This window comes from Cucurbita pepo, chromosome 13 (genome assembly GCF_057944985.1).
Source record: "Cucurbita pepo subsp. pepo isolate OVF chromosome 13, ASM5794498v1, whole genome shotgun sequence".
NCBI lineage: Eukaryota > Viridiplantae > Streptophyta > Magnoliopsida > Cucurbitales > Cucurbitaceae > Cucurbita > Cucurbita pepo.
The window spans coordinates 2,995,957-3,022,666 of NC_141810.1; the positions used below are offsets into that span (position 1 = coordinate 2,995,957).

General features: G+C 34.8%; 3 protein-coding genes across 6 annotated transcripts; 2 read left to right on the plus strand and 1 right to left on the minus strand.

The window, feature by feature from the left end:
• Positions 1 to 4,309: 4,309 nt before the first annotated feature.
• LOC111809346 (uncharacterized) lies at positions 4,310 to 9,321 on the plus strand. 4 transcript variants are annotated; one of them, XR_015411589.1, is made up of 5 exons: positions 4,310 to 5,228; positions 5,335 to 5,406; positions 5,554 to 5,638; positions 5,946 to 6,037; positions 7,095 to 9,321. XR_015411589.1 is itself a non-coding variant. In XM_023695790.2 (3 exons), the coding sequence occupies exons 1-3, from the start codon at positions 4,566 to 4,568 to the stop codon at positions 5,557 to 5,559; spliced, it is 741 nt and encodes a 246-aa protein (XP_023551558.2). In that variant the 5' UTR covers positions 4,310 to 4,565; the 3' UTR covers positions 5,560 to 5,902. The 4 variants fall into 4 exon arrangements, 1 of the variants encoding a protein (XP_023551558.2); XR_015411590.1 differs by having other exon boundaries at positions 7,101 to 9,321; XR_015411588.1 differs by having other exon boundaries at positions 5,946 to 9,321.
• Positions 9,322 to 16,458: 7,137 nt separating this feature from the next.
• LOC111808563 (putative disease resistance protein At4g19050) lies at positions 16,459 to 21,350 on the plus strand. The gene is made up of 2 exons (XM_023694644.2): positions 16,459 to 20,407; positions 20,654 to 21,350. Exon 1 carries the CDS (start codon positions 16,946 to 16,948, stop codon positions 20,378 to 20,380), a length of 3,435 nt encoding a protein of 1,144 aa, XP_023550412.2. The 5' UTR covers positions 16,459 to 16,945; the 3' UTR covers positions 20,381 to 20,407; positions 20,654 to 21,350.
• On the minus strand, positions 21,208 to 24,747 carry LOC111808564 (deSI-like protein At4g17486). The gene is made up of 5 exons (XM_023694645.2): positions 24,341 to 24,747; positions 23,979 to 24,206; positions 22,798 to 23,085; positions 21,911 to 21,991; positions 21,208 to 21,611 (listed from the first exon to the last, which is right to left on the minus strand). Exons 2-5 carry the CDS (start codon positions 24,124 to 24,126, stop codon positions 21,463 to 21,465), a joined length of 666 nt encoding a protein of 221 aa, XP_023550413.2. The 5' UTR covers positions 24,127 to 24,206; positions 24,341 to 24,747; the 3' UTR covers positions 21,208 to 21,462.
• Between the last annotated feature and the right edge of the window lie 1,963 nt (positions 24,748 to 26,710).

Genomic DNA, 26,710 nt, shown 5'->3' on the forward strand with positions numbered 1-26,710 from the left:
AATTGATTTTCACAAAAATAACATTAAAATAAATGTGCGAGCATATTGGAAAAGGTCAAATTACCAATTTACCCTTAATATAGAGTGAATTTTGGTAAAGGCCACTAAACGACAAGAAAAAAAAAAGGAAAAATCAGTATCAACGCGTCACCTGTCGGCTGTTGTGACCTCGTTTCCTACCAAGCACATGACGCTCCCTTTTGTAATTCACGAAATAAAATAGCCATCATGAGGGTATTATGGTCATTTCACTCTCTCGATTTTTAGAGTTTCAGAATTTTCTGCCTTTGTGTGAGGGAAAAGTCACATAACAATTAATTAATTATCAATCATATTCTAATATCATTTTTTTATGAGATTTGAAATGACAAAAATACCCCAAGTCGAAAGATCCTCGATTTATTTGAGCGTTGGAGTCGAATTGGAAATTTATTTTAGGTGTCCGATCAGGGATGGGATGGTATTTCTACCCCATCCCTCACTTCACTCCTAAACTTGACTCGTTCATATTCTTAATCAAATTTTTAAACTATATATTGATTTTTTTAACATTTATTTTTTTGGGCGGGGACAAATCTAGGATTGACAGGGACCGAGGCAAGGATATGTCCTCGTCCCACCCCGTTCCCAACTCTATGTGAAATTGAAATACCTTATCTTTAAAAAAATTTAGTATATTTATTGTAATTATTTTCGTTGAATTCAAGTTTTTTATTATTCTGTTAGATGGATTAGACTCAAATTGACTTCGTTTTTTAAGTTCATATTATACTAAATTGTATCTGATCGGTAAAATAATATCAGTAAGTATCTTTAATATTTTAAAATTTTTTATTTTGTCTTTACCGTATTAAAAATTATTAATTAAGTCATTTTCTTAAATATTAAAATTTATTAGACAAATTTATACAAACACAGATCCACCCGATGGTAACAAAGATATCAGGGTCATAATGTCACATCTTAACATCCTCTAGATTTCAGGGCTCGTAAACTATATATATATATAATACAACTCGTGACATACTGTCATGACTATTCATTAAATATTATCATTCTGACTATGCATGACATGTAGAGTCCAAAAGTAAGTTTATTTATCTCGATCATAGTCTATCTCCACAAAATGAACTTGAATTGAGGCCATTAGGGATGCTCACGTACTCGAGCGACTTCCCAAGTCAATCACAATTGCCATTTTCTATAATTTACGCTGATTCTTGCATTTAAAATTATAAAGAATAGTCTAAATTGATTCAGTCAATGAAAATCCAACTCAATCAATACCAATGACATGTCGTGACTGGTTAGGCTTGGTTGATTTTATCATAAAAGAAAATAGGTTTCAGGGGTTCATTAATTGGTAAACCTCTGGTGTTGGTAAGGTTAGGACCGTGGTCATTCGTCTCCGATTTGCCAACTGGTAAGATCTTTGAGATTGACCATCCAGCTGGGTTGGTTTGACTATACGTTTCTATTGAAAATGAGTCAGTTGTCTACGCGAGTCACTTTCTTCCAGGCCCGTTGGACATTCTTGTTCAAATATAGGTATAATATGACCACTTAATTTACGTTGCCACGATTTTGTTCTATGGAAGCGGGCGGGTAGAAGTTCGGCCCAATTTTTTTTGGTGTCATAAGGGAGGGATTGACCTATCTAAGGTATATTCAGTTGTAACGGCATGGACCCACTGATTTCATGAAGGGTTAAGATATTTCTTTTATTCTTTCGTTTTTTTCCTTGTAACTGGGCCATTATGAACTTGAATTAGAAACCTCACTCGTAACGTAAATCACCGTATGTACGGTCCAATTAATTATAAGAGAATCAATAGATTCCTTCTCGGGATCGATTCATCCTTTTCCTTCTGAACTTGAATTAGAAACCTCACCCGTAACGTAAATCACCGCATGTACGGTCCAATTAATTATAAGAGAATCAATAGATTCCTTCTCGGGATCGATTCATCCTTTTCCTCGACGCTCTCCAAGTGTGCTGGTTCCCCATCTTCCTCGCCATTTAAATTACCATAATTATTAATTTATCATTTTTTAAAAAATACACCTCATATAAATAAATAGCTGTTTTTATGGGTGAAGCCCATATTAATGCCAAATTAAGGTAGTTATTATTTTCAAGATTTTTCCCATTTTTGAAAATTAATTGTGACTTTTGAGTCCATGACTATTGCTTATCAATTCATAGACACGTGTCTATAATTTTTGTAAAACAATGTGAATAGTTTCGTTTGGACTTATTTACCCCTGATGTAATTTTAAACTTACAAATATACCCCCAAATTCAACAATTCAGCTTTTAAAGATTCTTCATTTGTTTGATTGTTCAAAGTCTTTGATTTTAACTAAATTTACAAATATACTCTCTTATTTTCCTATCCATTCATCCCTCAATGCATATATTCTCCAATAAATAAATAAATAAATAATAATAATAATAATAATAATCATCGTGGTCGGTGTGAAGATTCATAATTTTTAAATTTATTTTTAATCGACTCACCTAAGAATATTTATTTAATATATTTTAATAAGGCGACTAGGGAGTATCATCATGAAAATCGTGCTAATATACACTTTAATGACTAATTGATTTTTGTGGTTCGTGGAAGTTAGGACTTTGAACTTAGTCTCATCTTTTAATTTTTCTTTCCTCTCCGTTAGTTTGCACTTTTATCCTCTTTTTTTTATTTATTTATTATTTTTGGGAATGTTTTCTTAAAATTAATTATAGGCTTTAGCCACCCAATCTCGAACCTTTGGTGATTTTTTTTTATACCTAATTTATCCTCACCTTTCGAGCAACTTGACCCTACAAAGAAAAATCCAGGCTCAATTGAGGTCCAAGTTCAACGAGCCTAAGACACTATCTGAGGCTAGCTCGTGGTGATTCAACCTTATAGCCAAGCCAATGGGTCAACCACTGGATCTTATATATATATATTGATATTTTATTACTTTTTATCAGATAAAATTAGTGATATTATAAGATTTATTTAATACCCTTAAAATTATTGAGTTAACTTGTTACATAATACTGAAATTATTGCTATTATTTATTTCATTCAAAAAAATATGAGTATCATCATATTTTACACCGTCAATTTATACAATTATATTTATTTCAATTTTTTTACTCACTTATGGTATTAATTTTTAAAAATAAAATAATTAATATTTTAAACAGAAAATATAATATTTATAAAAGTCGAGAGATGATACTAATATAATATTTCCATTTTGTATTTAGTGAATTTAAAGATTTACGAGATACTTTTTTAATTTGGGGATTTATTAAACTAAAATAAAAATTTTATAAAATTATTAGACATTGATTTAAAAATTTAAAAATTTATCCGACATATAATTTTGATATAAAATTAAAAAGTAGATAATTTTAAAATGTATTTAAAACATTTTTGGTCCAAATAGTAATTTAGTCAACAAAATTTACTGCAAACCTAATTTGTCATTATACTTTCAAAATTGGAAAGCTTAGGTTCAACAATTGTTTTAAATATTTTCAATAAAAATGTTATTCTATGGTATGTTAAAAAAAAACAATTTATATTAATTACAAATATGTTTTCTTTTTTATTATATACTTTAAGAGTTTTCCATTAATCACTTGAAGTCATTTTGAAATAATATATATATTTTCAAACAATTTTTAAATTAAATTAATCTTAGTAATTGTAATTTATTAAGATTTAAAAAGTTAGGTTAAACTTGTTGGATTATGAAGTCCCACATCGACTAATTTAGAGAATGATCGTGGGTTTATGAACAAATAATACTCTTCCCATTTGTGTGTGAGAGCTTATACTCAAAGTGGACAATATCATACAATTGTGGAAAACAATATCATACAATTGTGGAAAGTCGTGAGTCGTGTTTGTCTAACATGGTATCAAATGTCAAACAAAGGAAGGACTTCAGAAGAAGAATGAGACAATATCATACCATTGTGAAGAGTCGGATTGATGTAACAAAATTTACTTTAAATTCTATTAAAATTGAGGGTAAGTTATTCATTTATCTTATAAAGCAAGCAAACAATGAAAAAAAGATGAAAGTAAAAAAAGGAAAAAGAAAAAATTAATAAAAGCGATTAAATTACTGAAAAGGGCGTGATCATCGTGGCATGTAATAGAATAAATTACAGAGGTACCTTTATCTATCAATACAAAAATTGGAGGGGTAAAATCGTAAATACGCATGGCGTAAAACCGTGGACGCAGAACGAACTTAGCTGCGACTCTGCGTTCCTCGTATAAGTTAGGCGAGCACGAAGCCCACTACAAATTTCACCCCAAAAGAAACTTGGTCTCTCTCTTTTCTCTTCTTCTTTCTTTGTCTCCTCCGGCCGCGGCGGCTCTGCCGATCTCCGGGGACCATTTCGTTTCAGGGCTCATTGATCTCGACAGGCCGCGAAGTTTGTTTTAGAACGTTTTGTAGATACAGATTGTGAAGGTGGTTTCCAGGAAGAAGCATTCTGTGTCTTACGACGTTTTGTAGGTGGAGATTGTGGAAGTTGTGGATTTCCTATGGCTACCGGACCGGTTAAGTCTCAGCCTTTGCATAACTTCGCTCTGCCTTTTCTGAAATGGGGTGGGAAGAACCAGACCAACAGCAATCACCGCATTCGTCGGGCAATCGGCAGCGGCGGCGGTGACTCATCGCATGCTGTCGATCATTCCGAACCAGAGTCTGAAGCTGACTCTAAGCTTCAACTTCGAGGTGGATCGCGCACCGCTCGGAACAGATTGGCGTTTTCGCCATGTTCACTGGGAGATAAATTTGCGAAGCATTCTGAAGGTGAGGTTGGAGATGAAGTTGTTAAGGAGCAGAAGCAGGAAGGGGAGGAGGCCGAGGGGGAAGAAATAGTGCAGAAGCCTTGGAATCTCAGGCCGCGGAAGGGGCCGTCGTTGAGAGGCTTTGGTGATTTGAAGAATGGAGGAGACTTTCAAGAACCGGACGGGGCAGTTTCATCCGCTGCTGGTGCGTCTCAGCAAGGGGAGAATCCGCAGCCGAAATCGCTCCGGTTGCGGGGATTTACAGAGTCGCATAGGATAGAGAAGAAGGAGAAAAGAAAGTTCTGGATCGCTCTGTCGAGAGATGAGATTGAGGAAGATATATTCATCATGACTGGATCTAGACCTTCTCGGCGGCCGAAGAAGAGACCTAAGAATGTGCAGAAGCAACTCGATGTATGATTTTTCCTGAAATTTTCTTACCATTTCTTCTCCGCTTGGTGATACTGAAATGGTTTCACTATTTTCTTTTTCGATTCTTAATTTCTCGATCGTCTCTCAGACTGTGTTTCCTGGACTGTGGTTGGTCGGAGTTACTGCGGACGCCTATCGTCTCTCGGATTCTCCAGCCAAGGTACTTCAAAGACATTTTTCTTGCTCCGATTGAATTCTGAACACGACGGTGCATTAATATTTCCTCATTTATTCCATTTCGTTTGTCAAACTTGACAAACCAAAGATTTTTCGTTTTCCCACATGTTTTTGATTTTTGTGGCTGCAGAGATAGACAAGATCACGATAATTCTTTTGATCTTCGAAGCTGGAATAGTTTGCCTCGCCTGCAATGATTCGGACCTTTGTTGGAGGTATACTGTTCTTACTTCTAGGAAGAGGAAACAAGGTTACGATTCATTGACCACATAGGAAATCCAAATTTTCTATGCTGTTGTTCCCCCTTGTGTAATAATCTCTATGGTCCGTTGCAAGAGCAGGTTCTAGTGTTAGTCATCTGACTCTGTAATTTCCTTATGCAACATGAAAGTAAAGTAAAGTAGGTTGAATTGCATCTTATTATTACAAGGTTTTGTTCTTAAAGCCTTTTGTGATATAGTCTGGAATTTTACTGCTCATATGAACAATTCTTATTAGTTGATCGGTTATAATGTTTCACAGGCTTCCCTAGATTGCTTGGGGGCAGATTATCAAGAGCTTGGTTTCTTTTGCAATTTCTATAGCTTGTACCTGTCTGTGCATTCTTTTTTCAGGTAGAACTTTCATTCAAATGCTTCAAGCTGATGCTAATGGTGATACGTTTCTATCCTTCGTAACGTTCCGTGATTTTCATCCGTTCTTACTGTATTTGAATGGGCTAAAAGCAGCTTCTTGCTGCATCTTTTTCTTGTCAATAATATGCTGAAAAAACATTCTAGTTCTGCATCATTTAAATCTTTGGGATCTCTGGGATATCTGAGCATTAGTTTTGTGAATGTTTTCAATGTTCATATTTTCTCTTGAAAGTCCCTCGCATTGCTTGGCTTTTTCTTTTTCATTCTTCCTGTTACTCAAATCTGTGGGTTTGCCCAACTGAGGTAAGTGGGTCTAACAGTTCCATAATTTGGGTCTGGCCTTTTGTTCTTTATTCTGTTTTGTTTGAATGTATGAGAGGCTGGGCTGCTTTCGTATGATAATTTCATTCTCTTTAGATCTAAAGGATACTGTTGTACATGAAAATTTCCTCACGATGATTTTTCTTGTCTCAGTTGAACACATTTGTTTATCATTGATCTAAAATCAACCATGTAGTTTTGCACGACTATCATTCATATCGTCTCTCCATGATTTTGGTGACATTTCTCTGCTTGGGTCTATTCTTCTTCTTTTGAGAAATCTTAATCCCCAAGGGATTAAGGTCGATCGGGATGACTTTTTAAGTGCTTAAAAAAGTATTTTTAAGCCATTATAAGGTCATTCCAAACCGGTCCTGAATCTTTCCATGATTGATAATGAGAAATTGATACTTATATTGCATGATTTGCTTCATTTTGTTAACTTTTCAAGTTGGGTCCAACCATGAATTAAAATTTCGATCCTACGAGTAGTAGCTTCTTCTCCTTTGTTCCTCCATGTCTGCAAATCATGCCGACCCAGTTTCCGAAAACGAACTTTCTCCTCTATGTTTTTAGAATTCAAGGACACAATTGTGTACAACCTAGGGGACAGATATGTTGATGAAATGTCGTAATTTCTCCTATGCTTACGCTAGTATTCGTAACTTTTCTGTTCGTCTAGAATTAAAATGTGTTGTGCGTTTCTTCATCTTAGCTGCAGCTGAATGTCATCACTTGAAGAACGAAAGGGTAACTTCTAATCAGTCTGTGTGTGTGAGTGTGTTTAGTAAGCTGGTTAGTTGGTAGAGTTTTCAGTTTCTGATCTTTAAGTGCCATTGTTTGATATGGAAGCAAGCCTGCGTGGTTCTTTACTCCTTGATCAGATTGGTCTTTTCTTTAATACACATGTTCTTCTTAGCTGATGACTGCAGACTCCATTATTGACCTTTGGAATTTAATAAGCTTCTGACTATGATTATCGCATCTGTAGAAATGGTTTAAAAATTTCATGAATTGATTTTTCTTGGTATGCTGGCCTTAAGATGTGTACGAAATAGAATTCAAGTCTTTTAGTTGTTTTTAACAGGTAATTGTTGGGTGTTGATAAGAAGGGTCCTAGGTTGGAAGTCAAATTTGAGTTAAAGTATTTTAATAATTGTATCTATTTAATCTAGACCTGGTCCTGTTTAATTTTTTTTTTTTTTAAAGAAATTTGAAAAATTGAACTGTGATTTTCATCAAATTAATTATTTAACCACATCCATTTATTGTTCGATACCTAAACTTATGAAAGTAGGTTTGGATTATATAATGTTTCTCCCTTTAATTTCTCTAGTAAAATTATGTTACAATATTGTGATGCTCACTTGACCAAAGTTAATTACAAGTTTGGTCCATTTGTACTTGTATCGTAGTTATGGTATAGGTTAAGGTTTGTTAATTTTGCAAGTAAAATGTAGTTAAAACGAAAAAAGTTTGATTTACCCTTTGATTTTGATCTTTATTATTGTTTTTTTTAGTTTAACGTTTATGGGTATTGTTTGTTCGACAATCTAATATTGTGGTTGGGTCTCCTTGATCTTTCACATTAGAAATTATATTTTGAGATTATTAGTGAATGTGTTTCTTCATGTTGTGAGTAGACCGTGACTCTACTAGTTTGTGTCGAAAACTAGTTTGTTTAGTATATGATGGGTGATCTTGTTGGAAGAATCAAGAAACTCAACCATAACAATTATGAATGATCTCCTATCTACAAGGACAAGACCTTTGAGAGGTTGGCGAAAGCAAAACTATGTCGCCATAGTAGAATCCTAATGGCGCCTTGCACAAATGGAGGATCAAAGCATGTAAAGCAATGATCACTTTGAAGACCATAGTTGAAGAAGAGATGTTGGAGCACATTTGGGATGACAAGGAACTGAAACAAGCATGAGATATGTTTGTGACATTTTTCTCAAAGAAGAACTATACGAGATTGCAACTTCTGGAGAACGAGCTGTTATCAATCCCACAACGTGACATGACGATCAAGTCAATCTGTCGCGAGATTACTGAACTAAATTCGAAGTCCGTTATCAAAGAAGCTCGAATGAAGAGTATTATCATCCATAGATTACAACTAGAATATAAAAGTTTTATTATTGTTGTATAAGAATGTTTCACTCAACCACCCCGGTAGAGTTTGAAAATTTGCTAGCTAGCCAAGAAACTATGGCTAAGTAAATGAGAGGTATCACACCGAAGTGTGAAGAAGAAATGCTCTCACAAGTAAAGTCGGAACAACAATAAGTTGCCCACCAGGAAGAAGTTGCCAAGTAATTGCACAATTTTAGAGAACTTAAAAGAATGACAAGAAGAGTTCTCAAAGAATAAGATTTGAAGACATTTGCTATAGTGAGAAGGGTCATATGTCTAAAATGATTGTTGGGTCTAATGCGACAACTTCCAAAAAGGAGATGGAGGATGAATGGAATACATAGGTACTATGTGCTTTAGAAGAACACAAGCAAGCACTCGTGATGATGATGATGAGAGAGCATATCAATTATGAGAATGACTGGATCATTGATTCAATATACTAAAACAACGACGGGCGATAAGAGAAAACTGCAAGACAAGAAACAATACAAAGGAAGTCTTATGGTACGCACAACCAACAACTCACAGTTGCCAATTGCTTAAATCAACAACATGATGATCATGCTAGAAGATGTGAAAGTCTATGAAGATTTTAAGATGTGGGAGAGCCAATCATGAAAGAGAGAAGAATGGTGTCCATTTATGTGCTACTGTGTGGACAAGATTTGGAAGAATGAGACAACAAATATATGACACGCAAGGTCCAAACATGTTGGCCACCACAAGTTGAAGGTGACTATGAAGAAATTCACGATGATATCTCAACTTAAGATCAAAATAGATATTGTTTGTGTGGGAGGTTAGTACGAACAATCTCATCAATTACATACAAAGAGTCTTTGATTTGGTGGGTCTAGTCAAACTAACATCAATAAGCGAAATATGGTATATTGTGCCATTCATGGATGACTACCTGAGATATTTATGGATTTTTTTTTCAGGAAATAAAAGTACGAAACATTCTCAAAATTTCAAGAATTCAAGATAAGGAGAAGTAAAAATGAAGATTTGTTGCATACATGTGCCAACACGCCACAATGAAGGAGAATATACGCTAGATGAGTCTAATCAATTTACATGTGCCAACACGCCACAACAAAATGGTGTAACAGAGACAAATAATCGACATCTTGTAAAGATGTTTTGAAGCATGCTAAATGCAAAGAATGCTCCAGAAAAATTTCAGGCCGAAGTAATGCAAATTGAATGTCACTCTAGATTAGGTTTCATTGCACAATTTGAGATGCTATTATGAAACCTACGATTAGCTACTTTCGAGTATTTGTTTGTGTTTGATATGTATTTGTGTCTAGTCATCTAGACTACAAGTCTGACAAGAAATCAATCAAGTGTATGTTTCTTGGATACAACAATCAAAAGAAAAGAGTAGAAGTGTTGTGGTCCAACAAGTAGAAGAAACGTAAAAGAAAATACTGGAAGAACGTCAATAATCAAAGAAGATACATGCCGTGGAGCACTATAAAAAGGATAATATTAATATTATTTCTTCTGTAGCCTCAACTGTGGAGGCTTGTGGAGGTTGATCCTCCTCCTCCGGGAGAAGACCAACGTATTGTCTAGAAGCCCAAGATCAGATTAGATTAGGACGCTGGAGCTCCGACTCCAAATAAACTCATTTATAGGCGTTGGTTCAATCCCTCTGCCAGGAAAGTATCAAATTAAATGATTATTTGAATCCACATTTTGACCATAAACATTCCATTAATCTAAATATGCTTAATCATATTTGTCAGATATGGATCCTATTCGACTCATATTTAGAGATGTCTAGGTAATAATACACCGACCGAGAAAAAATATTACTATAATATTTAACATAAATTCTAAAAAATTCAAATTTCAATATTTCAACATAGTTTTCAATAATGCTTACAAAAAAGTGAGGTGAGGCATGGTGAGAATTAGGGCGGGACGGAGGATAGAGATGAGAAATATAATATTCATTGTCAATCTCATTTAGCTTACCGAGATGCAATTTTTTTTTTTTTATTTTTTTTTTTATTATTATTACAAAAGAAGTGAAGACTGCAAACTAGCTGGATATTGTACTGCTGACTATGCAGTAGACCATAATACCTTAAGATCTGTCATTGGATATGTGTTCAAGTTCAATTCAGGAGCAATTTCTTGTTGCAACAAAAGACAATCAATAATATCATTGTCAACTATAAAAGCGACGTATAGAGCAACGACAGGGAACAACTCAAAAAATTACATGGCTAAAACTGTAATAGATTTGGCTATCTGGAATCATGTCCTTGCAACGACCAATCTGTAGCTCGTCTAGTAGAAAATTCGATGTTTCATAGTAGAACAAAACATGTGGAGGTGCATTGTCAATATATTAGAGACAAAGTCTTGAAGGAAGAATACAAATGACTAAGTGACAGCTTTCAATGACAGCTCAATATAGTGCAGTGACTTAGGACTAGTGAGAGAGACTGTTAAAATATCATCGCTAAATCAATTGTATGAGCTTATTTTCTATATATTTTACAAAAATAATTTAGATATTTTAGAAATAAATTGTCTAACATCTATTGTAAATACCTCTCGACCCTATTAAGGTTGTCCGCCAAAGAAATCCTAAGCAATCTCAAGTAAAGCAAAATGCAGTAATATTCTACATACTGTCTCTCAAGTAACGCAAAATGCAGTAATATTCTACATACTATCTCTCAAGTAAAGCAAAAATGCAGTAAACAGTAATATTCTACCTAGTGTCTCTCAAGTAAAACAAAATGCAGTAATATTCTACATACTCTCTCAAGTAAAGCGCAGTAATATTCTACATACTCTCTCAAGTAAAGCAAAATGCAGTAATATTCTACATACACATACTGTCTCTCAAGTAAAGCAAAAATGCAGTAAACAGTATATTCTACCTAGTGTCTCTCAAGTAAAACAAAATGCAGTAATATTCTACATACTCTCTCAAGTAAAGCAAAATGCAGTAATATTCTACATACACATACTGTCTCTCAAGTAAAGCAAAATGCAGTAACAATAATATTCTACATATTGTCTCTCAAGTAAAACAAAATGCAGTAATATTCTCCATACTGTCTCTCAAGTAAAGCAAAATGCAGTACTATTCTACATATTGTCTCTCAAGTAAAGCAATGCAGTACATACTATCTCTCAAGTAAAACAAAATACAGTAATATTCTACATATTGTCTCTCAAGTAAAACAAAATGCAGTCTCCCAAGTAAAACAAAATACAGTAATATTCTACATATTGTCTCTCAAGTAAAACAAAATGCAGTAATATTCTACATACGGTCTCTCAAGTAAAGCAAAATGCAGTAATATTTTACATACTGTCTTGTAATTTATTCTTTAAAGCTAATTTTAAGCGAAGTCAAATTCATTACGGGTTAATATTTTTAGGTTTAGTGGCACAATGATATTCTTCCCTAGGCTTCTTAGAAACTAAATTACAAAAAAGTGGTTGAAGTCAACCATTAAAAAACACTAAATAAAATTGACCAATTAATACACAATTTTAAAAATTAATATATTGCTATTTTTTTAATATTAAGTCAGAGCAACCACTCGATTGAAAAAAAAAAACATAAAAAAAAAAAAAAATTAATTTTTTTAAAAAAAATATTATTCCTTCATTTCTTTTTTTTCAAAATAAATCTTATTTAAATATCAATATTATTAAAAATTACAATAAATAAACCATTTAATTACAAATCATAGACCAAACCCATAAACTTTCTCACACTTGTATTAGGGCCATCATATTTCTTTTTCTCTTTCAAAACACATTTGATATCAACAATGAAGCTGCAGCCATCGCAGCCATAATTGAAAGCTCCACACCTCTTCCCACAAACACAGCAATTCGAGTTCTTTCTAATGCTCATGGTGAGACGATGACGATGATAGGGATAATGAATCTCCTTTGGCAACTCCGAGCATCTTCTATCAAAGAAATTGATCCATCCATTTGAACACGGTCCACAAAAGTACGTAGAACGCAATTTGTTGCATATGTAACAAAGAGTTGTGCTTTTGACACCTATTGGTGTCAATGGCTTGTGACATGCACAACACAAAACCCCTTCTTCGTGTCGTTCTTGTTGGTTGTTGTTATTTGTACTGTCGTGGGTGTTTGAGCTAGAGCTCTGATCTGATGGTGGAGTTTCGTCTTCTAAATCAGTTATAGAAGTCGGGTGCGGACGAGTGAGTGGATGAGATGGAAATTCTCGAACTCGGTGTGGCCGTGGTCGATACGAGAGGGGGGGAGGAGAAATGGATGAGGGGGATCCATGGATTGGAAGTAGAAGAAGAGTGGAAGGAAATGAAGAATGAGGGAAGTTTGGTTTGGATGCATAGTTTATTTAGGGTTATGGGGAATTTGGGAAGCTTTCTTTGTCCTTTCCATGTCATTGACTATGAATTTGTTCAGCTGAAAATTGCGAAGAAGTCAACCATCCATGGTTTTGAATTATTTCAATTTGGTCAAAGGTTTCGGTTGTACTTAAAAAAAAATTGTAATGAACGAGTCATCGACATTAAAAATTTATTGTTAATTGAGTTGAACAAATCATGTACGATAATTATAACATATTTAAATTATTTCAGATAAATTACTCGACTTCATTACTCATTTGCCTGCGTGAGTTCACTCTAATATTTATAAAATTATAAAATTAAATATTTTCAAATAGAAATACAAGAGTCAAAACATTATAAAAATGGAAGTAAATTATTAAAATAATATTTATATTAAATTATAAATTCTATAATATTTATTTTATATACGAAGATAAATAAAAATACCCTTAAAAATTGAAGGACCAAATTATATTTTAGCTTATTCATAGAATTTATTAAATTATGACATTTCTGACATATTTTATAACATATTTCGGTTCATGGTGTCTCGAGAGTAATATGCATGGCTATATAATCATGTCATAAGATTTACATGCATGAAAATGCGTTATATCACATAAAAATATACATAGTCATATAATTATCGTATATAACGTGTATTAATCACAACGCAATAATTTCTCCAACTAAATTGTAGGCGTTTCATTAGTGAGTCGACTTACGATTTAAGTTCAATTTTGGTAATTCCGAGCTCTTCTTAGCTGATTATTTGTAAGATCAGCTTTAACGTGATTCAATTTCACCTACGTCATTCTATCATTCTATCCGTTTAAAAATATTGAGCTTATAGCTTATTTGCATTGGCTAAACATATACTAACCTTAAAACGAGCCAATTGAGCACTAAGAAGAGAAAAGTTAGTCGAGCCGTTTAAGTTAAGGAAGCCGTTTAAGCCGACGAAAGCATAACCGAGCCTACCGCAGGTGATGCAGCTTATCCAAGCCGAACGCGCGCTTACCATGGAGGCGAGCCGCAAGTGTGGGTCGGCTGGTGAAGTCGGTCTTGTATCTGCATTGGGCCGAGCTGGTGGAAGTCTGGACCTGAGTTGTGTGTGGATGGGCTGGGTCGTCTGCACTCGTGGATCAAGACTACGAGGTGGGTTCGACCCGACCCGACCCGACCCGACCCGACACTCCTTTCTTCTCCACCCCTCGTGGCTCGTTTCCAACTTCCTCCTCCGGGGAACGCAGCGTCGACACTGCTTCTTTTGCTGTCCGTGGGTCGACGAAACCACCTAAAACCTCCTGGTAATTGACACTGTTGCACGGCGGAGGGATACTGGAAGTGGTGGCACGGATCGGGGACATAAGGTTCAAGAACACGTCCATCGAGCCCAAAAACATGCTACAGTTTTACACCGTTGGGTGTACGAAAAAAATGATAAAAAAATCTCGAGTTTGTATCTCGTAGTTATTTGGAACAATCAAATTATAAAAATACGTGTAATAGTTATTATTATAAGACAGTTACATTGTGACAGTCTCATTCAATAATTTGAATTATTCACTTTTATTTTTATTAATCAAGTAATTAAACTTAAATATGTGTTTTATTTAATTAAATTATGATATCATTAATATATAAAAATTGATTTAGTTTTTGGAAAATAAATAAATGAGTGAAATTTAAACTTAATTACTTTTAAAAAATAATTTTTCACTATTTAATTTTATAATTTTGATTTATAAAAGCTTAAATCAAATCGTTACTATTAATGGTTGCCATAAAATGAAAAATTTAGTATAATCTCTCAAACTTTGTGTTTGGTTGAGTGTTTCGATTGGAAGAGCCATCCCATTAGAGCATATTCTCCCGGATAGCTCGGTCAAAGGGTCACGAGTTCAAGAAGCCAATATTTCGTAGGTGGTTAAATTTTATTTATTTTTAAATGTTTTGTAATAATAATAATAAAAAAAAATACTTCATATATTATATATATTATATATTTATGTTTATATTGAATGATATAATAAAGTGGTTGTTAATAAGGTTTGCCCCATTAAATTTTCCTTTCTTTTTCAATCCCTCTCACAGTCATTGTGTAGTATGGTAGTTGGGATAATTATAAGCTGTATTTATGTGGGAAATTAATTGTGTACTAACTAAAAAAGATGAAATTTATAATATATTCGGGTGAAAAACAAATAGACTAGAGTCGCGAGCAAAAAGGAATTTACATGTGCCCTCACATGTTGAGTGTCACGGTCATGCATGTCTAAGGCGTGTTGTCAATGGCCGCATGATAGATATCCCGATCTTGCTTGTCTAGGACGTGTTGTCCATGGTTGCATGCCCGTTCCAAATCTTTTCTACATGCTTTCATCCTAGATAGGTCTTTACCATTCATATTGGGTCAGTATGGGGGTGCGACTGTTCACCAAAATCGTGTCTACACTTGCAAGGGCTAAAATGCCCCAAAATGTACTATAGGGGATATTATTAGTTGTCAACCTATCTCTACTCGATAGTTATATGCAGTAAGCTGTTGTTGTTACCTTTTGCTTACATTTCTATATAACACTCATTTTAATTTCTCAAATCTTGCTATCAAAACTTTATTTCGAAATCTCTCTGCCCTTGTTTTTTAAAACTTTCTTCTTGAATCGAGGCCAGAGGCTCGAGTATACGTAGCTTGGTCGTTGGCGACGTAAGAATGAATAGGCTTAACTCACTTGTTGCTGGGAAGTGAATGCTGCACAATCGCAAGTCCGCTACTATCAAAGTGCGATTGTGACACTGAGATCTCGTGTACTCATAATCCTCGCACGTGCTAGTTCAACCCTCAGTTGACATTGAAATTTCTACTATTTTTTAGGACTTAGACACGTGTCCTCTTTTGCGTGCGATGCTCATCTTTGAACCCTAGCAGATGAATTTGAATTCCTGTTGATTAATTACGTGTTGACACACGTCGTCTGAAGTCCTTAACGCATCTGCATTTTCTCAAAAATTCTAGAATCGACTCGATTTTTTAACTTTTTTTTTTTCAATTTCTTTCGATTTTTATATCTTTTCCTATGTAACTCAATTCAACTTAGTTCCTTCACCAAAATTAAAGAGTTTTAATCCAAAAATCCATCAAAATTACCGTTCTTGAGGCTTAATCGAAACTCCAACTTTCGATCCGTTTTTCTCCTAGATTCCTTCACGAATCTCGTTCAAAACGACTTCCTAATACACTTTAGACTATTTTCAAAACCTATTAAACAAGAAATACCACAAATCTAAAGAAAAATCGAGACTAAAATTCTTACTTCTAGATCTCTGTCATTTCTTGATTGTTTTTCACGGTTTTTGAAAGTCCAAACCTATTCTCCTCGAGGTTGTGAACAAGTTTCCCGAACGAATCTCGGTCGAAAAATACCTCGAAGTGGCTAGATTAAAGAAGCCACTACTACTCCTCATGGTTGACTTTAGACTTTTATTTTATTTTATTTTACATTTTATTTTATTTTATTATCGTGTATAGAATTATAATATTAAAGTTACGAAATTAGTTAATCTTTTCTCAAAGCAGTCTTTAATGATTCTTAACTTGTCATCTGGGTACTTGTGTGCCAATTTAGATCTCTCTTTGCTCCACCCTTCGGCTAATCTTGAATGGTTAGTCTCCAATGGCGGCATTAATCTGAGTGAATTCACTCCAAATTCCTTCTTACCTCGTTTGCTCAACAGAATCCATGGCTTTGCGTTGAAGTCTGAACACAATTTCCGCCGGTAATTTTCTCTCTCTCATAGTTTTCCTGCAAATGTTGATCTCCGTTAATGATGTCTGGTTTTGTATTCTATGCCCATTCTCTTCAACAATGAATCGCCGATGAAATCAAATCCTCAAAAACCCTAAAATATTCTCTGTTTCTTGTAATCGTTTCGCTGAAATGAATCCGAAGCCTGGGATCTGTTATCAACTCTAGAGTGAATGGGAGGGTAGATAGAAACCACACAGTTTTCGGTTTTGATCGTAGTTCTTGTAAGAGTATTTGTTTCAGCTATGAACTCAGAGACAGGGCAACCGAGTGCCCTGGTATCATCGGCTCAATTGAGTGAAATGGTGGTAGATCAGGTTAAGAACAATCCAAAGTTTCAGAAAACAGCCGAAATCATTCTACAAAATTGTGGTAACATTCCTGCGATGAATTTGTTCATTGCTGAAACCTTAAATACTATTGCAGAGGGCGAAGGGGATGATTGGACATTGGAAAGAGCTTTAGAAGAGATGGCGAGTTATTGCATCATAGGAAGAACACTAGAGGACAGGGTACTATCATTGATGCGGTGTGGGTATGAAATGTTGCCAAGAAGTGATTTGGCATTGATTAATTGTTGCTGGCATAGCAGACAGTTCTTCCGCAAGAACCATGGAGTCCATTACAATGTCTTGATTACAAACTGGATATTCGAAGAATGTTTTGGCCTCATTGATCATTTTGAGAAGGCATACAATCAGGGATATAGGATTTTAATGAAACTCATCAAGTGTGGCCTGCTCAAGATAGAAAACGATAATATCGTCGTTATGGAGAAACTGGCACGGGACGTTCCTGATAGTCGATATCATGGATTCATTTGGAAGCCTAGTTTGGGATTGAGCGGGGTATATGAGGGTAAAAATTGGCTAGGTCTTGATAGTGTTGGGCATGCTGATGGAATGATCAGAACTTGTGAGAAGGAATGGAAAGAAATTTCTGTACTGCTGGTTGATGGAAATCATCTCTGCCAGGAGGTTATTGAAACGTATTTTTTGACCCTGATGAATCTCCGAGTTCTTGCCGTTTTCAGTCCCAGGATCAAATCATTGCCCATTAGTTTAACCAAGTTGGGAAATCTTTGTTTTCTTGTTCTCAAAGACTGTGATCTGCTGGAGAAGATTGATGGCCTTGAATCTCTGAAGGCATTAACAGTTCTGGAGATATCTAATGCTAAAGGCCTCAAGCATGTCCCAAGCGATCTATTTAAGAGTTTATCTAAGCTTCGAAGCCTCAACTTATCTGAAACTGGAATTGAACGACTTCCTTCCTCCTTATCAACGCTTTGTGAACTGCGATCCATCAACCTACGAGGGTGTTGCTGCCTAACGTCGTTGCCAATGTTGGCAAAACTCAGGAAGCTGCAGCTGCTTGATGTTTCTGGTGCAACTTCATTGGAAAGTTTTGCAGATAAAAGCATCAATGCTCTTCAAGATCTTCTGCTGCTTGACCTTTCTCAAACTCTCGTTGGGCATGTTCCATTTCTTAAGGATCTCAAGCAGCTATCTCGTGTGTCATATAGAGATTGCAAAAAACTGATTAGACTGCCAAATCTTCGAGAGTTGAGCGGGCTCGAAGTTCTTGATCTCTCTGGTGCTCTAAAGATAAAGGAAATTCAGGATAACACCTTTCCAGAAACTAATGACCTCAAAATCCTTGACCTTTCCAAAACTGGAGTCAGTTGTTTACCTTCCAGCATCCGTTACCTTTTGAATCTTGAGCTGCTCAATCTCTCTGAGATGTTAAACTTGGTTGAACTTGAAGATGACACCTTCAAAAATATGGCACGCCTTCGTCATCTCAACCTCTCGAAATCTCCGGTTGAGAACTTACCTTCTCTTTCTGGCCTTGTTAACCTACGAGAACTTAAACTACATGGATGCAGCAAGCTGCGGACATTACCAAGTCTAATTGCCCTTGAGAAATTGGAAGTCCTTGATATATCAGGTTGCGTTTTCTTTGAGGCATTTGAAGATGAATCCTTTAGCCACATGATCAATCTCCAGCTCCTCGACCTGTCTGAAACTAAGATTGAAAAAATGCCTGGCCTATCTGGTCTTCAAAACCTCTCTCAACTTCTACTAAGAAACTGCATCAATCTTACAAAACTTCCACCTCTAAGTTCGTCTAAACTTAAAGAGCTCGATGTCTGTGGAGCGAAAAACTTGAGAGAATGGGAAGCTGAGTTGCCCGAATATATGAATCAGTTGGAGATCCTCAACCTATCGGCTACACGACTAAGGTCCCCACCATTGAACAATTATACCAACCTTAGGGAGCTTTATCTAAGAGACTGTGAATTACAGATGCCGCTACAATTGGATAATCTCACAAACCTTGAGGTCTTGGATTTATCAAGGACACGTATCAGTTCTTTACAAACAATCACAAGACTTTGCAACCTTAGACAACTTCTGCTAACAGATTGTTCAGACCTACACGAGATTCCTACTTTAGAACCACTTGTGAAGTTGGAGGCTCTTCATTTGCAAGGGACGGGAATCAAGAAATTTCCCTGTCGGATGGCTATGGTAACACGCTTAATGCATCTCGACCTGCCAGACTCTGCAGATACGCTTGGACTCGATTGGACGGGCATAAAATCACTTCCTGGAGAGCTAAACTGGGACCAATGTGGTATGCCTTCCCAACTTCAAAATATTACGAACAGGCCTTCCATGATTGTGAGAAATTTGGATTCTTTTAGAATTATGAAGGGAATACCTGACCTATGGAACTCATGCTTCAATAAATTTTTCATCTCTGTATGCCCTTTAAAAAAGGGAGAGGAGGAGGAGGATAAAGAAATCTATGAACTTCAGGATGGGACTAGCTTTCAAGATATATACTTCCATGTCATGTCTTATCATGTCGAGTATACCCCGTTTTTGGAAATCCACGGATTTGAGAGCTTTCCCACTGGTCTTGAGGATGCCCTTATGAAAGTTAAATATGTTTCTTTGGTTGAAAATGGGTTTATTAGAAGCTTATCTGAATTGGGCAATGCAAATAATTTAAAAGGCTGCTGGATTTGGAGTTGTCCCAACCTGGAGAATCTAATGCAGGAAGACAAGGATAACCTTAACTTGTCAAAGAATCTAGACCAAGATAACCTCAAGTTTTCAGAAAATCTAGACAAGGATAACCTTAAATTGTCAGAAAATCTAGGCAAGGATAACCTTAAATTGTCAGAAAATCTAGACAAGGATAATCTTAAGTTATTGGACAACCTAGAGTTCCTATGGATATCCAACCTTCCTATCTTGAGGAGTGTGCATTCTACAGGCCGCCAATTTGAGAGCGTCAGGAATCTCAAACAGTTGTATGTAGATGCCTGTCCACAGCTTGAGACTCTGTTCATGTCCTCACAACTCTCGAAGAACCTTGAGATTCTCCATGTTAAATTTTGTGATAGATTGAAGTCTATATGTGAACCCAAAGAAGAGTGTACTTTACAGAAGTTGCACTCCCTGAGCCTGGTGGAATTGCCTGAGTTGACAGACATCGGCCTTAAACTTCCATCCTTGAGAACAGCTAATATTAGGAACTGTCCTAAATTGGGAGAAAACTTGCATGAACAATTTGGGCTGAAAGTAAGAGTTGAAGGGGACCTGACTCGTGAGAAATGGGATGGAAGTCAGATCGAGAATGAGGCAGCAACATCTCCCAGATCATTGTGATGATCAACTTTTATGCTGCCAGTGCAGGTTAGCTCTGCTTATATGTTGCTAATTTAATTTTCTTAGAGCAATTCAAGTGTTGAAAGTTTTAATATCATTCACTTAACAAGGATAAAACATATCAACTCATAGAATTAAGTATATACCCACCCCACATAACTTGCCCAAAAATGAGCATCTACCTTAGAAGATTGATTGATTAATTAAAAATATGGTAATACTATCTTCATAACTATCCTCTCTATTAAGTTTTGTATCATTGTTATTTTGCAGGTGAAGGTGTGGATCACCAATCTTGAAGCAAACTAACTCGAGTTACTCGAACGATCAGAGACATGTACCTCTCTTATTGAGTTGAAGGTTTGAATCCCCCACCCATCATTTGCAGCTAGCCAAGTAATGCTAGAACAGTTAGAGCTGGACAGAAACTAGCTTTACAGTGTTCGGCTTAATCTGTGATAAGATTCAGTAGCAGCAAAGAATTGTTGGGTTAATTCATCCCAATGCAGACAATGCCTTATTTCGATGTGAAACCTGAGTTTATTCGATCATATAAAAAAATTCCTGATTCATTTCGATTAAGCTTCCTATTAATCTTTGAAGTTCTTCTCATATACAAAGAAATGATTCAATTCCCCCACCCCTTTGTATCAGAATTTGTACGTACCTTTATGTATGTAGTGTCCGTGCTGTCATCCTGTTTGATATCAGCTACAAAATGAGTTCATAAACGGTATCATCGTTTTTTTAGACGTGAGGTGATGACAACGGCAATGGCAGCCGACCTGTTATAAGTCATTCTGTGACAGTAAGAGTACAATACAAACTTCCTGAAATCTGTAGGCATTTTGTATAATATGATTACAATTTCAACAACCATGAAGCTACGATTTTTCACCTTAACATTCTCCAAATGATGCTGACAGCATACAACGCTAAGCTATTATCATCATATCACTTAAAACATTAGGATCTCAAGTAGTTTGGCCTGATCAAGTTATACATTCAATACTACATATCACAGATACAAACAGAACAATAAATAGATCAAGCAAAGAAGTTGGAACAAAAGGGTAAAAGAATTAAACAGGTTCTCGAGATAGCTTCACTGGCTTCTCTTTTACGAATGCTACGTCGCCGTTGGGACTCATCAGTAAACGATGATTCGATCCTTCCTCATCGCTCCTTGCTGATATTGAAGATGAAAGAGATTCTGAGCCATCGTCGTCATCTGAATTATGACATACAGATCACAGGAGACAATTAAACAGGAGGGCGAGAAAGAATGTAGACATTGAGGGCGACACAGTAAAGAGCATGTTTAATGTTTCCATTCCATTTCCATCACCAGTATGTTCATTCACATGTAAACTCAAGTAACATTATGGTGTATTAATCACAAACAGATCCTTTGTATGATAGATAATCTCATTACGTCATTGAAACGCCAAAAAAAAAAAAAAAAAATCACTTCTCGAGCAAATAATGCATAGATAATTCACACCCATAAGATAATGTTCAGAAACATACCAGAATATGCTGGATGATCAGGAAGGTGCCTCACTGCTGAAACTTGGATGCTTTCAGGAAGAAGACAATTGCAGAATGAACCTGAAGCAAACAAGGTATGATCAGTTGAACGAATTATGCAAGTGTCGTCACGAACCCTCAGCAAAATACAACTGAGTCGGCGTTCTGCAAAATGCCTTTCTACACAAGAATCTAATGGATCACAAATACTTCAAGAGGGGCAATGTTAGTGTTAAAACCAGTGATCACATCAGGTAAAAGAACTATTTTCTCCACTCATCGCTAGTATATACAAATCAAAATCAAGTAGATGTAGCACATAACAAAACTAGAAATTATTCATTATATACACATTTTTTAAACGTTTTACCAAAGTTCACACCACAAAATGTAACGGCCCAAGCCCACCGCTACCAGATATTGTCCTCTTTGGGCTTTCCCTTTCGAGATTCCCCTCAAGGTTTTTAAAACGCGTCTGTTAGGGAGAGGTTTCCATACCTTTATAAGGAATGTTTCATTCCCCTCTCCAACTCATGTGAGATATCACAAAAATTGTCATTTTAGGTTGGATCGTCATAAAATTTTAAATATTTCTAGAGGGGTAACGGTATGGTAAATGTCAATGAAATGAAGGACCAAAGTAGAGCATTGAAAGATGTAAAGAGACTGAAAGTTCAGTAAAAAAAATTAAAGACAAAAAATAACATCTAAACCTAGCTGTATAGAATGGAGTGGCTTAAGAAAATATAAAACTTGGTTATTCTATCAACAAGTAACATCTTAAGGAGGTCCTGAAGGAACTGCAATACACACAGCTATCCAATTAATTTCAACCAGGATTATAGCGTGACACAAAATTGCATGCTGAAGAAGAAGAGATTTCTTACCTAATCGAGCAAGTCGATTCACCCATGCAGGAATGGGCTTCCCAGTTAGTCGCTTGCTGACTTCTTCCGTAAAATGGTTGCAATTTTTGGCAATCAAATGATATGTGTCACCATGGTACTCTGAAGAAAGGTGCTCCATGAATGATCGAAATTCGACACGAGACAACTCAGTGCTTCCCAATAACACTGACCTTCGGAAGATAAATCCGGGGCAACTTTTTGGCTCGACCTCGAACACCCCACTGGTAGGATATTCATGTGCTCCAAAGCCATACTCCATACCATGAACTGAGTATCAAAACAGGAAAAAACAACTTTATGCCAGGATAAAATGCAAACAGAACAACACATCAAGATTGGAAATGAATTTTTGAACGGAAGAAGTTATAATGAGGCTGTTTGTGCTCATGAACTAAACGTGACCAAAGGATTTTGACGCCCACAAACACTATCCTCGTTATGCCACGACTATTTTAATCACGATCAAAATCACGTATTGTATTCATTGAAAATACTGACCACAAGTCAGCTGACAAATTTGTTTACAGTCAAACAGGATCTCCTTTCTTTGTTGAACCATCTTCTAATTATTATAAAATGAACAAAACTTGAAGAACGTGTAGTTACTCAAATGGCTTCTAGCTATCCTCGTTATGCCACGACTGATACAATGACCAAGCATGAATGATTAATTAGATATAAATATCAATACAAGGAAAAATTCAGTAGCATGAACACGTCGTCGATTGATTTCCTACATAACCACTGTCAAGTGATGGCATGCGTATGCTCGCCTACATTTGCACAACTTTCATATTCATAATCAACCTAAAAAACTCTTTCCTATGATCATTCATTAATATATTTCAAGAAAAAAATCAATCTCTCACAGATAAGTGCCCATGGCCCTCCATGAATAACACAGGATCGCATACTTATACTATTATCTCATAATGGTTTAAGTAATGGGTTAACTCAAAGGCATACCCCTAACAAATATCCAAGTTCGACTAATCCTGGCTCACTCCCAATCCAACTCAACTAAAATATACCATTTCATTATCCATGCTTCATATATTACCAGCATTGCAAACTGAAATTCCCAGTGAAAAGAAGAAGAAAAATCTACAATGAGCACACACAACAACAGTTCTATAGCAAAACGTATGAAATATACATACCCTCAATACCCGAGTGAAAGATTCCGAGCCCAATCCAATAGAGATAGTTATTTACGGGAGTAAGATCGTAGATATTAAGATATAGCGAAGCATGAGTGCCGCCCTGCTCCTTGTCTTCCGGGCTAGATCTGAGTGGAAAGATACGCATTGTGTCTAATAGCCAGCCCGGTTCGAAAATACTTCAAAAATTACAGACTAATCATCTTCGCGAAAGACCCTTCAATTGACCTAAAAATTCAAAAGAGAAGCAGCTGCAGAATTACTAGGTTTCTATAAATGATAATCTCAAAAACTAAAAACCTGAAAATCTGGGGGGAATTTTCAAGGGAAACAAGAAATCGGAGCTGGGGAAGAAAGAAAACCTTGAGCGCCAATTTGGCTCCCGACGGAAGGATCCCAGTCTTCGCGAACCTGTTGGACGGAACAACAAATCCAGATTTGGCAGAAAGGAAGAGAGATTTTGAAAAATTAAACTAACATTCAATGGATAAACCCTAAGAACATCGAAGTGGGGGCGAATTGAACAGAATTTGAAAAGAATTGATCGGGAGTGAATGAGAAGAAAGAATTTAGCGATCCCGATTCCTTGAAGTTTATGACAAAAGAAATGAAAATTAAATCAAAAGGAAGAACTGACTGAATTCAATCTGGGGTTTCCAGATCACAATCAATGAGGAGGGAGGTTATGAAGAAAATGCCCAAATTTCTATGACTTTATTTCGCCAACTTCCCCAAACCATGCTCCCTTCCCACTTCAACCTTCATAACCGTCTGTTTTTCTTCTTTACTATACTTTTTACATTTTTTTTTTTTTTTTTTTTTTTTTTTTTTTTTTTTTTTTTTTTAAAGAAACGCTTCAATTTTTAATTAAAATTTAAAAATAAAACCATTAAAAAAAAAAAAAAAACTATATATATATTTTTAAATATTGATAGGAAAATAGAGAACAAAACGAAATTAGAAACTAAATAATTAGAAAACTTTTAAATATTTGAGTTATGTGATTGAGGAATATAAATATATATAATATGATAGTCCTTCATCTGAGGACTTTGAGAATCCGTCTATTGGACTTTCGTCTAACTGGTCTAGGAATTTCTATAGCTTAGGATCCTGTTGTTGGGAGGTAATAATTCTCTGCCTAAGCGTAGGTTGCACTGTAAGTCGGGCCAGTTGTGCTATGTCTCTTTCGGTTGCTACAACTATGTTGGCTCGCTCGAATTTTTTTTGTTCCCTTTACTTCCCTCGTAAAAAGGGTCGACGAGTGGGCTGTCTTTCTACTCAAAGCGTCTGCGACTACGTTTGCTTTTCCAAGGTGATATTGGATATCTACATCGTAGTCTTTCACCAATTCTAACCACCTTCCCTGTCTCATATTTAACTCTATCCGGGTGAAATGTATATTGAATTGTTTTCATTGACGGAGAAGAAATTAAAAAAAAAACATTTAAAATTAATTTATTAAACACAAAATTAAAATTTTAAGAATTTATTAAACATTTTTATAAACATAAAATATATTTAAAAATTGTAACGAGGTTGATTCTATTGCCAATAAAACAAAATGACAAATTTAAAAATGTAATGAAAAAGATGTTGTCATTTTGACAGCTTGTTTTTCTTCTAGAATTTTAACATCTAATTTATTTAGTCCATATTATATACATTAATCAATTGAAGTTAAAGATGGTTTTTCTTCTATCAAAATCAATAAACAATATATTTTAATTAATTATATTTTATAGAGTGAAAATCAAAAATAAAAAATAAAAAATTGAAAATCGATTAAATTAATGGAATCGAAACTATTAAAATAATAATTTTATATCTTCGATAAATTAGATTGAATTATATTGATAGGTTTGAAAGACCACATTATTTGATGAATAAATTGTGTGAAATAAAATTAGAACATATTATTAAAAATGGCAATTTGGTAAATTCAAATTGTGTTACATTACCTATAAATAAATAAATAAAATAAAATAAAAATATGAATTATTTGGCATTCTATTCAATATCTACTGCAATTTAAAATTCGCAAGCAATTATTAATTTATTTAAATATTAAATTGAAATTATCCAACATAATTTTCAAATCAAGAAAAACCCTCTCACCTTCCTATTTAAACATGTGCAAAAACCTATTTTCTCTCTTTTATATATATATATATATATATATATATATATATATATATATATATATATATATATATATATATATATATATATATCTTTAATTTCATAATTTGTTTTGTATGTAAAATGTTTCCATTAAAAATAAAAAAATTGACCACTATTTTACTTTCAGAGTCATCCTATTCAATATAATTAAGTATTTTTTTTCGTTTATTTTCAACCAGTAAAGTCAAAATTCTCTTCAATTTGGTTTCAAAATTTTGTTTAAATGAAATATTTTAAACTTTAAAAGATTTTATTGAAAATATTCATAATGCATTATTTAAACATATAATAATAATTTTGTTTATATTAGTGACAATAAAAATTTTAAAATTAAAAATATAAAATATTAATAAATTTTTTTAAAGTTAATATAATACTTTAGAAATATATTTAAAAGTTTTTAAAAGGACATTTTTGAAATAAAAATATTAACAATGTAGTTTTGAATTTTTTTTAAATATAAAAATATTGTCGAAAATTTTTAAACTTCAAAAATATATATATTTTTTGTAGAAAGAACAAAAATTTGAAGATATATTTATTAAATT

What these genes read in the sequence shown, in the direction of transcription:
- LOC111809346 (XM_023695790.2), top strand. Translation starts at nt 4,566, where the DNA reads ATGGCTACCGGACCGGTTAAGTCTCAGCCTTTGCATAACTTCGCTCTG. An exon ending in ATGTGCAGAAGCAACTCGAT is followed by an intron (nt 5,229 to 5,334) that starts GTATGATTTTTC and finishes ATCGTCTCTCAG; the next exon opens with ACTGTGTTTCCTGGACTGTG.
- LOC111808563 (XM_023694644.2), top strand. Translation starts at nt 16,946, where the DNA reads ATGAACTCAGAGACAGGGCAACCGAGTGCCCTGGTATCATCGGCTCAA.
- LOC111808564 (XM_023694645.2), bottom strand. Translation starts at nt 24,126, where the DNA reads ATGCGTATCTTTCCACTCAGATCTAGCCCGGAAGACAAGGAGCAGGGC. An exon ending in CTTTCACTCGGGTATTGAGG is followed by an intron (nt 23,086 to 23,978) that starts GTATGTATATTT and finishes TTTGATACTCAG; the next exon opens with TTCATGGTATGGAGTATGGC. An exon ending in TGATCATCCAGCATATTCTG is followed by an intron (nt 21,612 to 21,910) that starts GTATGTTTCTGA and finishes GTCATAATTCAG; the next exon opens with ATGACGACGATGGCTCAGAA.